At 38.4% G+C, this 14,372-nt stretch overlaps 2 protein-coding genes across 2 annotated transcripts; one reads left to right on the top strand and one right to left on the bottom strand.

Moving 5' to 3' along the window:
* Nucleotides 1–198: 198 nt before the first annotated feature.
* Nucleotides 199–6,257, bottom strand: srsf3a (serine and arginine rich splicing factor 3a). The gene is made up of 7 exons (XM_028575115.1): nucleotides 6,151–6,257; nucleotides 5,352–5,404; nucleotides 3,789–3,993; nucleotides 3,546–3,683; nucleotides 1,401–1,424; nucleotides 1,206–1,286; nucleotides 199–758 (listed from the first exon to the last, which is right to left on the bottom strand). Exons 2-7 carry the CDS (start codon nucleotides 5,353–5,355, stop codon nucleotides 731–733), a joined length of 480 nt encoding a protein of 159 aa, XP_028430916.1. The 5' UTR covers nucleotides 5,356–5,404; nucleotides 6,151–6,257; the 3' UTR covers nucleotides 199–730.
* Nucleotides 6,258–7,010: 753 nt separating this feature from the next.
* LOC114553772 (THAP domain-containing protein 6) lies at nucleotides 7,011–11,423 on the top strand. Its single transcript, XM_028575113.1, has 6 exons — nucleotides 7,011–7,206; nucleotides 7,977–8,160; nucleotides 8,273–8,380; nucleotides 8,498–8,702; nucleotides 9,652–9,780; nucleotides 9,885–11,423. The coding sequence occupies exons 1-5, from the start codon at nucleotides 7,127–7,129 to the stop codon at nucleotides 9,663–9,665; spliced, it is 591 nt and encodes a 196-aa protein (XP_028430914.1). The 5' UTR covers nucleotides 7,011–7,126; the 3' UTR covers nucleotides 9,666–9,780; nucleotides 9,885–11,423.
* Nucleotides 11,424–14,372: the final 2,949 nt, after the last annotated feature.

The following is a 14,372-nucleotide window of genomic DNA, read 5'->3' as shown; positions in this document are numbered from 1 at the left end:
GGGGTTGTTCCTTTACTGCAAAACACAACTGAGAACTTCCTGTGGGTTACATTCGCAGACTTTATCATGCAACATACACTACTTCCTGAAATAAAAAGCTTAATTTTTACAAAATGTAATTTGATTATTGTACACAGTGAGTTTTAATATATTATTGGTTTGTGGAACTATTGAAACACAAAAAAGGAAGAGATAATGTCACCTTGGAAAACCATTTATTGAACAAGTTGTTTAACTGCAGCACAAATTGTCAGAATTAAGAGACTCAAGCAAAATTGAATAGAGTAAATGCCTTTTTTGTTGCAAAAGTGACATAGGTAAAATACAGAATTACAGATGTTTTTGGCTTCAAGGATAGCCTGCAAACAACAGCACCAGTATTTAACAACACACATTTGACCATTTGACATGGTGGTGCATCTCATATTAACCAATTGCCAGTAATTTAAGAGTCAACCAAGAATAAAAACCACAAAATAAAAACATCACATGACCTTTAATTAAACAGTTTAAAAAACAGGATGGTAATGTAAAACTAAACCCAGTATTCCATTTCAAAACATGCAGGGTAAGATAGAATTCGTTCCTTTGTTGTTAATTCAACAGACTGCTATTACACAATATGTAACTTGGCCAACCCTAGAGAAAAGAAAAACATGACTACAAAAAAAAAAATTGTATTTTCCCCAACCATAGCATGATCCTGCAGATGAACCATCGTTTGAGGTCCTCATTTTCTGTCGTTAGACCGGGAACGACTGTAAAATAAAACAAACAAACTAGTGAATAAGTGCAAAATGACTGTTAACAAAATATTCTAGCAATAAGGTACAGTACAATAATAATCATTACATGACTTTTCTGAATACTTGATTCTGATAGTCAATTACGGCATTCTACAGTCTGTTATTCCTGAGAAGCAGACCACTGCTATGGATAACAGACCGTTGCTGTGGACACAGTTCTGATCATAGACCATTTTTAAACCAATAAAATCATGTTTACATCAATATTGTGTGTCAAATTGATTTATTTAGTAAGTATCTGTGTGATAGGAGGTATAATGTAGAGCGAGCGGGTCATTACTGCGAATTGAACCCTTTGGGAGGGCAATTCAAGACTCCTCTGCATCACCCTGTCCGAGACGAACGCACAATAATGACCTGCTCGCTCTACATTATCCCTTACATAATAAGTAAACTTGCCTCCTTGACCGTGAGATGGATCTTGGGCACTTCTTGTCTCTGGAAAGAGAACGTTGTCTGCCTCTGTCTCTTGAAAGAGACCTGGTGAACCAAACCCAAAAAAACAATTAACATGAATTTTATCATTAATCATCTACAAAAAAAAACAAAAAGGGGGATGGATAGATTAAATACATTCAGTTGTTAGAAGCTTACCTGCTGCGACTGCGGCTCCTCCTCCTATAGTGCATGTGAAGTAAAAAAACAAAAAAAAGAAGCAAACAAAAATTAGAAAAGAGAATTTAAACTTCCCATCACTAATGAAACCTCTGGTATTCTTGATCCCTAGAGACATGGATTACACGTAAAAGCGTGGTTACACGTAGTTCCTTGTCTGTTAATAGGAGGATCATCTGCATCCATGAACTGCATCAAGATCAACTCATTAAAAGGAAACTTTGTCCAATTAGCACCAATCATGGAGCCAGATTTCAGAATATGGAACAAAATCAGGGCTCGACATTAAGGCTTGCTGGGGCAGACAACTAAAAAAAAAAAATTTCCACCAAATATGATAAATGTGCAAAACATGTTCTTAGATTGTCCATCTGCTGTGAGGCTGCTATAAAATTGCTTTTAAAACACTGTAGGCACACAGCTTGTGCACAATGATCTACACCAATTCCATGATAAAAGTAAATTGGTGTGGTAAAGTGGACCAGATCAGAAACAGACTGATCATCTTGTGACTGTAGCATCAAAACCATGAGTAACCTACATGTGTTGGCTCTAAAGATTGCTGCAAAACAAGACATTTTAAAATTAATTAAGAAAGTGAGGCATTCGTGGTGAAAGGATATTTTCATGGAAAAAGGAGGACAGCAGTAAAACTAAAAACTTTATTCCAATGGATACCACTTAAGATGGCTTAATGTCGAGCCATGAAAATGCACTCGGTAAACATCCGATAAATGTTAATTTTTGCAAATAAAAATTGAAGACTGATGGCAAAAGTTCCTTGACCACAACTTTTGACCTGTAGATTTTTGCAGCTCTGCACTTGCTCTAAATTACATAACTGCTGAGGGAAAACTGTCAAGCATAAAAACTACAAAGAGCAGGATAAAAGCAACTTACTATTTTGGGGGATTTGGACAAGATAGAAATGACGCAAGGAAGCCAGACTGATGGTGAGGGAAGTCGAATTGCAGAGAGGATTTGCCACATGATGCAAATGTTGGAGATATGAAGTTGCTTGGTGGCTGGTTGGAAGGGGTAGTTGTAGATTTTCCCTGCCTTTTTTTGGGGGGGGAAGGATGGGAAGGGATGTAAGCCAAGGGCTGTTCCCGTTGATACAGTAGTTGTGTGAAGAATAGAGTAAAGACGCTGATTGGTTGATAATGTGAAGTGGGCCGCTGTCGATTGGATTAAGGTTGGAGGAAGAAGAGGAGGATGCTGGGAACTGCATGCTCAGGAACCAAAAGGTTGGTGGAACCTGACGACTGGCGGTGCGCCTTGGTCATGTGACAACACCAGCCAAGCTGATTGGGGCTCCCTGGTCAGCAGTCACATGATGCTGAAAGAAGACTAGTTGACTGACTCAGATGGTGAGAAGCGTGGTGGTGACTCTGCAACGGGGTTCAGTTTTATTAATAGATGGCAACTGAACTCAGAAAGAAAACAAAATTTACACCTGCAGAAGGTAATTATAGAAAAGTACCTATAAAATGTTTGATGGATGAAGTGCAAACTGCGGCTTTTATATGTCCCAGTAAAGCAATATCACTCAGGTAGAGCTTAGTCTCTCTCACTCTCTTTTTTTCCCCAGACATACCATTATAAGAGTTCATGAATAGTCAAGTGCTGACATAAGCTGCCTTTGGGACTTGGCTGTCAAAATTGGCAAAAAAAAAAAAAAAAAAAACAACCTGTGAAACACTGAAGAAAGTTCCACTTTTTGAAGGGAGTGACATCAATATACAAAATCCCTAAGCAGCCAGATCCACAGATTATCTATTGATGAACTCATTTTGTATGTGTGCCAATAATAATTTTATTTCACTAACATGATTTACAGCAAGAAGAGTGCTAACAATTAAATTTAGGCCATAGCGACGACCATTCAGACTTCCTCCTACTTGGTTTTGGTTGAATAAGCTTGAATAGGTCTGAGATCTAAAGAGATTATTTGTCCGTGTGGGAACTTGTCACACTTGTTAAAAACGGCCCTGCCTTACTGTTTTGAAAAGAATTATGATTACAGTGTGTGGGGAATGTAAATATGCTTTGTCATTTGTGCTTAAACACTGCAAATGTAACTGTAAAAACCGTAAAATGTATCGTCAAGTAGGAAACACATACCTGCGTCTGACTGGAGGACTACGTCGCCTAAAATCATCGCGAGGGCGTCTACCACCCCAGGATGGAGGATGGCCACGGCTCCTTGAGCGCTTCTCCCCATTGGATAACTCGACACGCACTCGACAGCCACACATGGTTCTAAACAGAAATCATCACATGAGTACGAAAGTGCAAAATAACGTGCCCTGCAAAAAGAACAACTACTTAAAAAAATAAATAAAAATAATGTGTTGAAGTAGTTACCTTCCATCCAGTTCTTTCACAGCATCAGATGCATCTCTGGGATCTTCAAACTCTACAAAAGCAAAGCCTGGGGGATTCCTGGCAACCCAAACACTTCTTAAAGGACCATAGTACCCAAAAGCGCTCTCCAACTCGGTCTTGTTTCCATTGTTTCCTAGATTCCCAACATAAACCTTGCAGTCAAGGGGAAACTGGTCAGTTTGGCCTGAAAGAGAGACACAAACATGGAGGGCTATGATGAAGGTTGCTTACACAGTGTGATAATTTATTCTGCATCACCATAAGACTAAGTGTCCCCCAACATTTTGGATTAAGAAATTCCAAACCACAGTTATCTACATGACCAACATTTACCGTATTTACATGTTTTAGTTTGTGGTGTTAAGTACATGTTTCATATTAACTATGACTTGTTTTGCCAAAGTTTGTCTCTTCAGTTAGGTTTGAACATTTAGAAAAGGAGTTTTAAGGAATTTCCCGTTGCTTTGTCCTGTTGCTCTAGGACAACACTTTCCAGGATTTATTCATAATTTTAATGAAGTTTCTTGCCAGAATTAGCCAAAAAAAGAAATTCCCCTCTGGTTATTTTATCTTTAAAATCAGATTATCAATTGAATTTATGGGATATTTTCCATATTACAGTATAATGCTATACAGTATCACAAAACTTTTGTCACAGAAGATTGTAATCGCAATACCCACCCCTATTTAGAATACAGGAGACTACTATATTTATATTACAAGCTACTAATACTAAAGTACTCCTTAAAGACCACAGTAGTAATGTAGTCAAAAGGTAATCACTGTGTGAAAATAACAATGCACTGGAGGATCCATCTGACAAGGCACAGCATTTATTGCAGTAGTGTTTTAGTCTCTCAGATCATGGTGCTAATGCCCCAGAATCCGCTAGTGTTTGCATACCCATCTCAAGTAAAATTGTTGTTGTATTAAAACATTATGCAAGCACTACAAAGTTTTAAGTTAAACTGACAGAAGACAAAAACAAAGATCTATCCTTTTTTTAAAAACTCTCTCAAGAACACTTGCAGGATATTAGTCTTGAATTTATTGCATAATTTGGGTAGAGAACTGCAACATTGTACAGTGATTATTATACCAACTATTTACTTCTCATGTTAATTCAAATGGGTCACTACCTGCTGTGATTATATTAATGCTTCAAATACTGTTGGTTCTATCAGTAGTGCAGGGTTTCCCAGTGTTTTATTATATACAGCAAATGCCATTTATTTAATTAATGTGACTTCTGTGTGTGGTTCATTTAGCTTGTAATGAAACGGATTATGAAACTGGGTGTGTCAGAATCTAAGTGGTCTATCACCTCAGCTAATGAATTTTCTGGGGTAAACACCCTGTAGTGTTTTGAGCTGAGCAAAAAGTGGCATCATGAATTCAATCTAAACCAGGCAGCGGTTTATTCTTTTTAATACGTTTATTGTATGAACCAAATACATCAAGGCAAATTCCTTGAAAGTGAAAACTTACTTTGGTAATAAATATGGTTCTGACTCAGTGAATTAACAAATTATCATAACTTACTCATTTCACCAGATTTGAATATCGTCTTGCTAGAATCCTACAATCAGAGGAGCCTGAAAGAAACAACAGAAATTGTTAAAGCCACATTCCTGACTTTATATTTTACAATGTAATGTCCACATAGAAAATTCTGGTTAAAAATAACGTTATAATTAATTTATACGCTTTATTGATGCCCAATGGGGAAATTACAATGTACATACTGACGTTATATATCGACAGCTTTGTTTATTTACGAGAGAAAGGGATTGTTTTTCCATAAATACAGTTACTGCTCTAACAACCATTAAAATTACAACATATTAAACTTAAGAATGTACCAACTGTGTAATGGCCACAATAAGTTGGACTCCATTATTGGACTTACTACTTAAATGTTAACGTTGACTGCACATTACCTAGCTAACGCTAGCTAGCAAGAAAAAGTATTTGTTAGCTTCTGCGTAACAACGACCGGGTATCGTTGGACCTTCTTTTTGTCCGCTTTGATGGTTAGATTTGCATGATTAACATAATCACTACACAAACCTGATACTTTCGCGTCTAACTAAGCTACCAAATCTTTATGTTGCCAGGATTTCCAATCGCCGCCAAACAGCCATGCACACAGTAACGCTAGCTAGCTCTGTTAGCCAGAACAGAATGTAGCAGCGTTAGCTAGCAAATTTGGCATTAACCACGACGAAACGGTTTAAAAGAAAAACAACTTCTGAACCCACCAGCATACTAAACGACGTCACATGACACGACAAGTGGAGGGGAATCAAGATCAGATCAATATATAAGACATGTAGCTCACCTTTTTGTATCTGTAGTTCAACAAAATGTTAGCAGCAGACAACACGCCGTCCGTTTAAGCTGCTAACATTAGCTGAGTTTACTGTGAACGTAGCTAGATATTTCTTTTCTTAGGACGGCGAAGGCATGCCCCGCCCTACTCTGCCTCTGATTGGCTTTGCCTGGAATTCAACATAACGTTAACCCTAACCAATCTCATGCTTAAACATCACTAATGAATGGTGGAAGCAACCGTCTGTGTTGCAAAACCTGATTTGATAAAAATGGACGAGATGAAATTGCATGTGATTTGAATAATAGAGTGATAAATTATCAAGTGATTTGATAAGAGTGATTGACATTGTATTTGAAACAGTGGTGCTCTGATAATAAACTGGACTGTATTGCGGTCTAGTGACCATTTCTGGCATTTATCGTTTATAGCAAGGCAAGCAATGTGTGTTACTCCCGCCAAAAATGTCAATCAAAACCTCCGGTTTGGGTTAGGTAGCCATGGATGTATTAAGAGAACGGCTGTAGCAGGCAACTGGAAGCATCAACACGGGTCTTCCTTGCTGGAAGCCGGATGCGGTATCTGCATACAACCATGGATATATTGGTTTAAGTGCTGTGGAGATCAATACATCCATGGTGGAGATAGGTGTGGCAATGCGAAACGAATCTAACAGTCTAACCAAATAATTTCTAATATAGGTAGGTAGGTCCGTAGACCGGCTTTGGTCTAACCTAACAGTCTCTGACCTAACCAACCCATACATTCTATGTAGCCAACCCAACCAACGAAGGCAACGAGTACTCGCCAATCACAGACAGAGTAGGACCATTGACATATGAGTAGGACGGGCCATGCCTTCGCCATCCTAGGAAAACGCTGTGAAATTTGCGACCACGTAGACGCTACATCCGGTTTGTGAGGTCAGTCTCTGTGCTGCCGCCATATTGCAGCGGGGACCGTTCAAATAAACGAGTAGTAGAAAATGCCAGACTTTTGTTCTGTGGTTGGATGTTCTAATGGAAGAAATGCCCAAACCAAGCAGCAGGGAATAACATTTCACAGGTGAAAAGTCATCTTACAATAATTGTAGCTACTGTTACGAACGTGTTGAATTTGATCTATCACAATAAGTAATTCTTAGCTAAGTGACTGGTTTGATATGAAGTTAAGCTAACTAATGTCAAGAAGAAATAAAAGTAGTAACGTTAATATATCAGTAAGATGCAGAAACGTATGTTTATCAATCAGCTGTGTCGCTAAACCTAGCTATGTTATTGAGTTAAATAAGGTTAGTCCTAAATTATCTAAAGCAGGGGTCTTCAACGTTTTTTAAGCCAATGACCCCTTAACTGAGAGAAAGAGAGCACTGAGCAGGGACCCCTTACTGCATATTGTGTATAATTAATTTTTTGCATATAATACTAAGCTATTAAAATATAGTAAATCATGTTTTAATGTTCAACATGTGGCACAGTGAATCCTTAGGATTAATTGTATCTGTGGATGGCCTTGGTGACTACCTTACCTATAGGCCAGTAAGCCTATCATCAGAGGGGAGGTGTATTTGCTAATAATATGTTAGATTCATGTTAAGACTTTTTAATTTGTGAATAAACTTAACAATACAACACAACACAAAAATTAACAATAATTTGGAGGCCCCCCTGCATTGACTCTCAGGACCATGCTCAGGACCCCCTGGGGAAGATCCCTGATCTAAAGTGTTTTACAACTGTTTCATGGCGCTAATGTGCCATACAATCCCTTTATTGAAGCAACAGAAGCATGCAGAATTGTATAGTGTTATTCAGATGGATTTATTTTGTGTTTAGGTTCCCAAAAGATAAGGTTAAAAGACGGGCATGGACAGTAGCACTGAGGAGAAGGGACTTTGAGCCACATGCCCGCTCAGTTGTCTGTAGCTGTCATTTCAAGCCTGAAGACTTCGACATGACTGGACAGACAACTCGTTTAAGGGAAGGAGCGATCCCGTCATTTCCTAACCATATTAGCAAAGTGAGTACCATTGGCAAATTCAATTACAAATTTGCCCACTAAACCTAACCATACAAAGAAACAGTTAGAAATTGTACATATTGACTGAAATAGTATTTTACTTTATTTCCAGGTGCCGAGTAGGCCTACACCAAGGTTAAGCAGGACCTCACAAAAAGCTGCTGCAGAATGTCCTGATGTTCCCGTTCAGCTGTCAGAGGACCTTCAGAAGTCAAACTCGGTGAGTGAAACAGTTATTGTTTTAAACATCTTTGACGAATGCTGGGCTTATATTACAGTGACAATTATAAAATGAGGAGAATCATTTTAAATTACGATGAAAATAATATTTTTTCAGGATCATCAGTATGCCCTTGACCCAGTTAAAGTAAAAAAAAAGTTAACTGAAGCTCAGGAGAAAGTGGAGGAATTGCAACGGGACTTAAGAAATGCCAAGGATCGGGAAAGAAGGAATAAGAAGACAGTGAAATCCCTGCAAGAGGATTTAAAACACAAAAATATGCTTACCAAGGAACTGCAGCAGAAACTTGACTTCCATTCTGGTTCGTGAAACTGCCCTGCTAAAGATATAAAACAAATCCTTCCGTTGACCAATTAAGCATGTGTAACATTTATAATTTTGCAGGGTTTTAAATACATGTCTCATCATCACACAATTTTAGATTGCAGTATCACCACAGTTGATACCATTTTATTGTGAAATACTAAAAAAAACAACATAAAAAAACTAGGGGTGGGAATCACCAGAGGCCTCACGATACGATATCATCCCGATACTTGTGTCACGATACGATATTATTGCGATTTTAAAGATATTGCAATATTTTGCAATATATTGCAATATATTACCTTTTTTCCAACTTCAGATTTTTCCCAATTTCAAATGATGTCCCGAAAGGACAATTTTGTCAACATCTGTTGTATCTAAAAATATACATTTCTCTGTTTGTTCATCACACTTCAGTTTTATTGGTGCAAAATGTGATTGTCAAGCAGACAAACTGACCAACACATATATCATAAAAGATCGATACTTGGCGTCTGTGTATCGATACAGTATTGCCACGAAAAATATCGCGATGCTATGCTGTATCGATTTTTTCCCCCACCCCTAAAAAAAACAATGTAATTAAGCTTCCATCTACAACATTTCATGAAATGATTTCTATTTAAATTATCCAAAATTTTTTATTTTTTCCAAATGTCATTTTCTGTAACAACACTGTCATACCAAATATGTAAAAAACACACACATATGTAATCTAATGTATATTCATATCATGCGCTTGCATGCGCATGTTTTTTTTGGTGCTTACTACGAAAATAGTTCCCTGCAGGGTTGTAATTTATTTACCGTATCTATTTTCCCAAGTATGTTCTAGTTTAAAGCATACAATAATATTCACTTTAACATTGTTTAATATCATAAGACTGAGTTGATGGTTTTATACAGAAAGTATTTGCATACTGATATTTTTCTGTATTTCAAAGGTATTTGTCTGTGACTGGTTTTATCATCAACATTGACACATAACCCTGATGATAGCAGAGCTGCTGTGTGCACATACTGATTCAGCCAGGACCATATGGAGTTTATCTTTCACTTCATCAGGGCCTCAGGTAGGAGCTGGTGTTTAAGTGCACAGTGCTATTAAGAGAGATAGCTTACATTTCAAATTTGGTTTAAAAAAACACAACTGACTTATCTCTTGTTTAAATTCCAGGTGGATGGAACAACAACCTGAGTGTGGTTCACTTCCAGAGTGTATTCTGCCATCTCATGGTCTGATGCAGCATTTCTCAAGGAAACGCAGTGGGTACGTCCCTGGTCCTTAAATTGCATCCATGTTTCCTTCATTTGCTTCCCTTCCTCGCGTCTTAGGCCATCCCACCACCGAGGAAGCATGGGAGGGACGCAAGGAGAGAGGAAACAAGGAAATGTGAGAAATTAAACATTTTTTCCTCTGACGTTTCCCATAAATTTGTCAGCTGTATGGGTGTAGTTAGCAACGGCTTTAAGCTGCACGGCTTCCAGGAAGGCTGCTCTCGTGTATCCTCGGTCATAGCTCGTCAGAGATCCCTCCTCGATCCTTTGTCCTCGCTTCTCGGAGCAGGAATAAGAACTTTGAGATGGCCTTCAAGAAGGTGGACCAGAACGACTTCCAGTTCAAGCTAGGAGCGAGGAAATATCAAATTAGAGATTTGGGATCCACCCAGTGTCTGTCAATTGTGGACATGTCATCCGTAGTAGTGCCATCTGAGGACTCTGACACTGCATTGATCCTCTTCATTTGAGAATGTTGCTAGTGTGTGTTGGACCACAGCTACCTGTCCACCTGTCCACTAGCTTTGGGTGCCAAACCGAGAATGCTCTTGTTTATATTGCAGGTTATGAAGCAGATTTCATGTGATGTATGCTGTAACCGTTTCATTAACACATCTGTTACAGTAACGGCAGCTTTTTGTGATAGCTACCACCTGCTAACCTTGGAAAACAATAAAGGCCTGATGATTCCAAGTATAGCGTTGCATCCGACAGACCACAAACATTTCATCTGCAGCACATCAGTGTCCCTGTTGAGCCGTGTCGTCAGATCAATCATAGGTTTAAAAGCTGCGTTTGATGTTTTTGACCATATTGTGGAAACTCAGGATAGCATTGACAACCATCACCTTAGCCTCATCTCTTTATCTGTGAGCAGCTTTCATAAGTTGAGGCAACACCATGTAGTAAAAATTCACACTCTACAGTTTCAGAGTGGCAGTTGAAGAATGCAGCTATGTAAAGTAGTGTTGTTGGGCAATTGGATAAGAATGTCTCTGTCGTGACTTTGTGAGTGAAAAATAACTTTTATACATTTTTATGAGATTAGGACTAAATTTGTATTGCTCACCTCTCTTGTATAAACAACATAAATTATTTCCCTGGTACTTTCATTTTCAGTTGCACCAAACTGTATTGGTTTATCAGAATGTGTAACTGTTAGACTGCAACTCTGCAGAGCCCTGCTGATACACTGTACACAGTTTTTGTAAAAATGTGTGACTTAAAATGTAAATGAGCAAAATATGAATATTACACTACACACAAAAAAACCCACATTAATCATCTCATGACCCTGCAGATTTATCTTGTGACGACCCCTAGTTTGGTAATCACTGGATTAAACTATAACTGTAGGCCATATAAAGTATAGTATAGTTTCACCCTTAGTATAATACTGTTATTTGTCGTATCAGTCACAAGGGGCAGATTTTTTTTTTCAAGACACACTTTAGCTTATAATGCGTCTGCACTTTTACTTAACTAGGATTTTAAATGCAGGACTTTTACCTGTGATTATACATTTTTTTGTATTTGTACTTTTACTCAAGTAAAGGATCTGAGTACTTCCACGACAAGATCAAAACGAAAATTACTTATTTTCAAGAGGTTTTAATTGTTGAGATTTGACTGCAAATATCCAGTCACTAATATTGTGAACAATCCATCGTCTAAATAATGAGCCTAAGGCAAATTCATTGCCATATTTATGACATGTTACATCAAATGCATCGCTAGTATAGAAGCAGACAGTACATCATTTAGCTGTTGTGTTTCATTTTGACAGGAAACACAAACCTATTCATGCATTATAGCATTTACTGCCTGCCTTGTAGTGATTGCTTTGCATGGAACATAAGTAAATCAACAGAGCAGGACAGTTATTGCTCAACAGTATAAAACAACACAAACGACCCCTTGTAAGTGTTCAGGTGGGTGGTTAGATACTGTACGTACACTTCCTGCATAGAGACACATTTTAAAGAAGTAGGGGAAGAGGTGTGAGTAACTGAAATCTTTGTGCCTCTCTGACCCTGAACCTCTCACTCCTCATATTGTAAAATGAAACAAAACGAGGGAAAATACTTATCTAATCTTCCTGTGGCAAGTGGAAATCTGCATACAGTTGTAGGTGACAGTGAATCGTGGTGTCACTTCTTAATGACCATATTTTGTTACCGCACTAGCCCTAAATAAAGTCTTATTTTGGACCCAGCAATGGTGCAATGGTTTGTAGTCATTTTTTTTCTTTCAACAGTGTCTCTTTCAAATGTGTTTGGATAGGGCTCTAACTTCCACTGTGAGCTGTCAAAATAGTTATCAAGCAATTACTCACACTTGTCTCAAGCTTTTTGTCATCAAGTCTCATTAGTCTGACATGACGGATTACTATTGAATTGCTATGCACTTCCCTGTGACTGATGCCAAATTATTTAATAGTATATTTGTTCAGAATAATAACACACATTAGTGCTGGTTTGGTGAAAGGGCTGTGCCATGAAGAAGAGAGTTGTTTCAGTTTTAAGTTTAACCCTTGTGTTTGGCTTTACTTCCTCATTGTTTGGGGTCTCAAACACCACTGCTGCATGTGTAAAAATATAATTCAAAATCAATTTTCTTCCTTCATGTATGTATGTGTATATTTTATATATATATATATATATATATACAGTGAGGAAAATAAGTATTTGAACACCCTGCTATTTTGCAAGTTCTCCCACTTGGAAATCATGGAGGGGTCTGAAATTGTCAGAAATCACAATATATGATTTTTTAAACTATTTATTTGTATGATACAGCTGCAAATAAGTATTTGAACACCTGTCTATCAGCTAGAATTGTGACCCTCAAAGACCTGTTAGTCTGCCTTTAAAATGTCCACCTCCACTCCATTTATTATCCTAAATTAGATGCACCTGTTTGAGGTCGTTAGCTGCATAAAGACACCTGTCCACCGCATACAATCAGTAAGAATCCCACTACTAACATGGCCAAGACCAAAGAGCTGTCCAAAGACACTAGAGACAAAATTGTACACCTTCACAAGGCTGGAAAGGGCTACGGGGAAATTGCCAAGCAGCTTGGTGAAAAAAGGTCCACTGTTGGAGCAATCATTAGAAAATGGAAAAAGCTAAACATGACTGTCAATCTCCCTCGGACTGGGGCTCCATGCAAGATCTCACCTCGTGGGGTCTCAATGATCCTAAGAAAGGTGAGAAATCAGCCCAGAACTACACGGGAGGAGCTGGTCAATGACCTGAAAAGAGCTGGGACCACCGTTTCCAAGGTTACTGTTGGTAATACACTAAGACGTCATGGTTTGAAATCATGCATGGCACGGAAGGTTCCCCTGCTTAAACCAGCACATGTCAAGGCCCGTCTTAAGTTTGCCAATGACCATTTGGATGATCCAGAGGAGTCATGGGAGAAAGTCATGTGGTCAGAGGAGACCAAAATAGAACTTTTTGGTCATAATTCCACTAAGCGTGTTTGGAGGAAGAAGAATGATGAGTACCATCCCAAGAACACCATCCCTACTGTGAAGCATGGGGGTGGTAGCATCATGCTTTGGGGGTGTTTTTCTGCACATGGGACAGGGCGACTGCACTGTATTAAGGAGAGGATGACCGGGGCCATGTATTGCGAGATTTTGGGGAACAACCTCCTTCCCTCAGTCAGAGCATTGAAGATGGGTCGAGGCTGGGTCTTCCAACATGACAATGACCCGAAGCACACAGCCAGGATAACCAAGGAGTGACTCTGTAAGAAGCACATCAAGGTTCTGGCGTGGCCTAGCCAGTCTCCAGACCTAAACCCAATATAAAATCTTTGGAGGGAGCTCAAACTCCGTGTTTCTCAGCGACAGCCCAGAAACCTGACTGATCTAGAGAAGATCTGTGTGGAGGAGTGGGCCAAAATCCCTCCTGCAGTGTGTGCAAACCTGGTGAAAAAATACAGGACACGTTTGACCTCTGCACTTGCAAACAAAGGCGACTGTACCAAATATTAACATTGATTTTCTCAGGTGTTCAAATACTTATTTGCAGCTGTATCATACAAATAAATAGTAAAAAAATCATACATTGTGATTTCTGGATTTTTTTATTTTTTTTTTTTAGATTATGTCTCTCACAGTGGACATGCACCTACGATGACAATTTCAGACCCCTCCATGATTTCTAAGTGGGAGAACTTGCAAAATATCAGGGTGTTCAAATACTTATTTTCCTCACTATATGTATATGTGTATATATGTGTGTGTGTGTGTGTGTGTGTGTGTATGTATGTATGTATGTATGTGTGTGTATATATATATATATATATATATATATGTATATATATATATTTATATTTTAATTTCTGACTTAATCGGCATTATGTAGAAAGT

Source organism: Perca flavescens, chromosome 4 (genome assembly GCF_004354835.1).
Source record: "Perca flavescens isolate YP-PL-M2 chromosome 4, PFLA_1.0, whole genome shotgun sequence".
In the NCBI taxonomy this organism is placed as follows: domain Eukaryota; kingdom Metazoa; phylum Chordata; class Actinopteri; order Perciformes; family Percidae; genus Perca; species Perca flavescens.
Note: the sequence above shows the minus strand (reverse complement) of the source record. Positions and strands in the feature narration are given on the sequence as shown.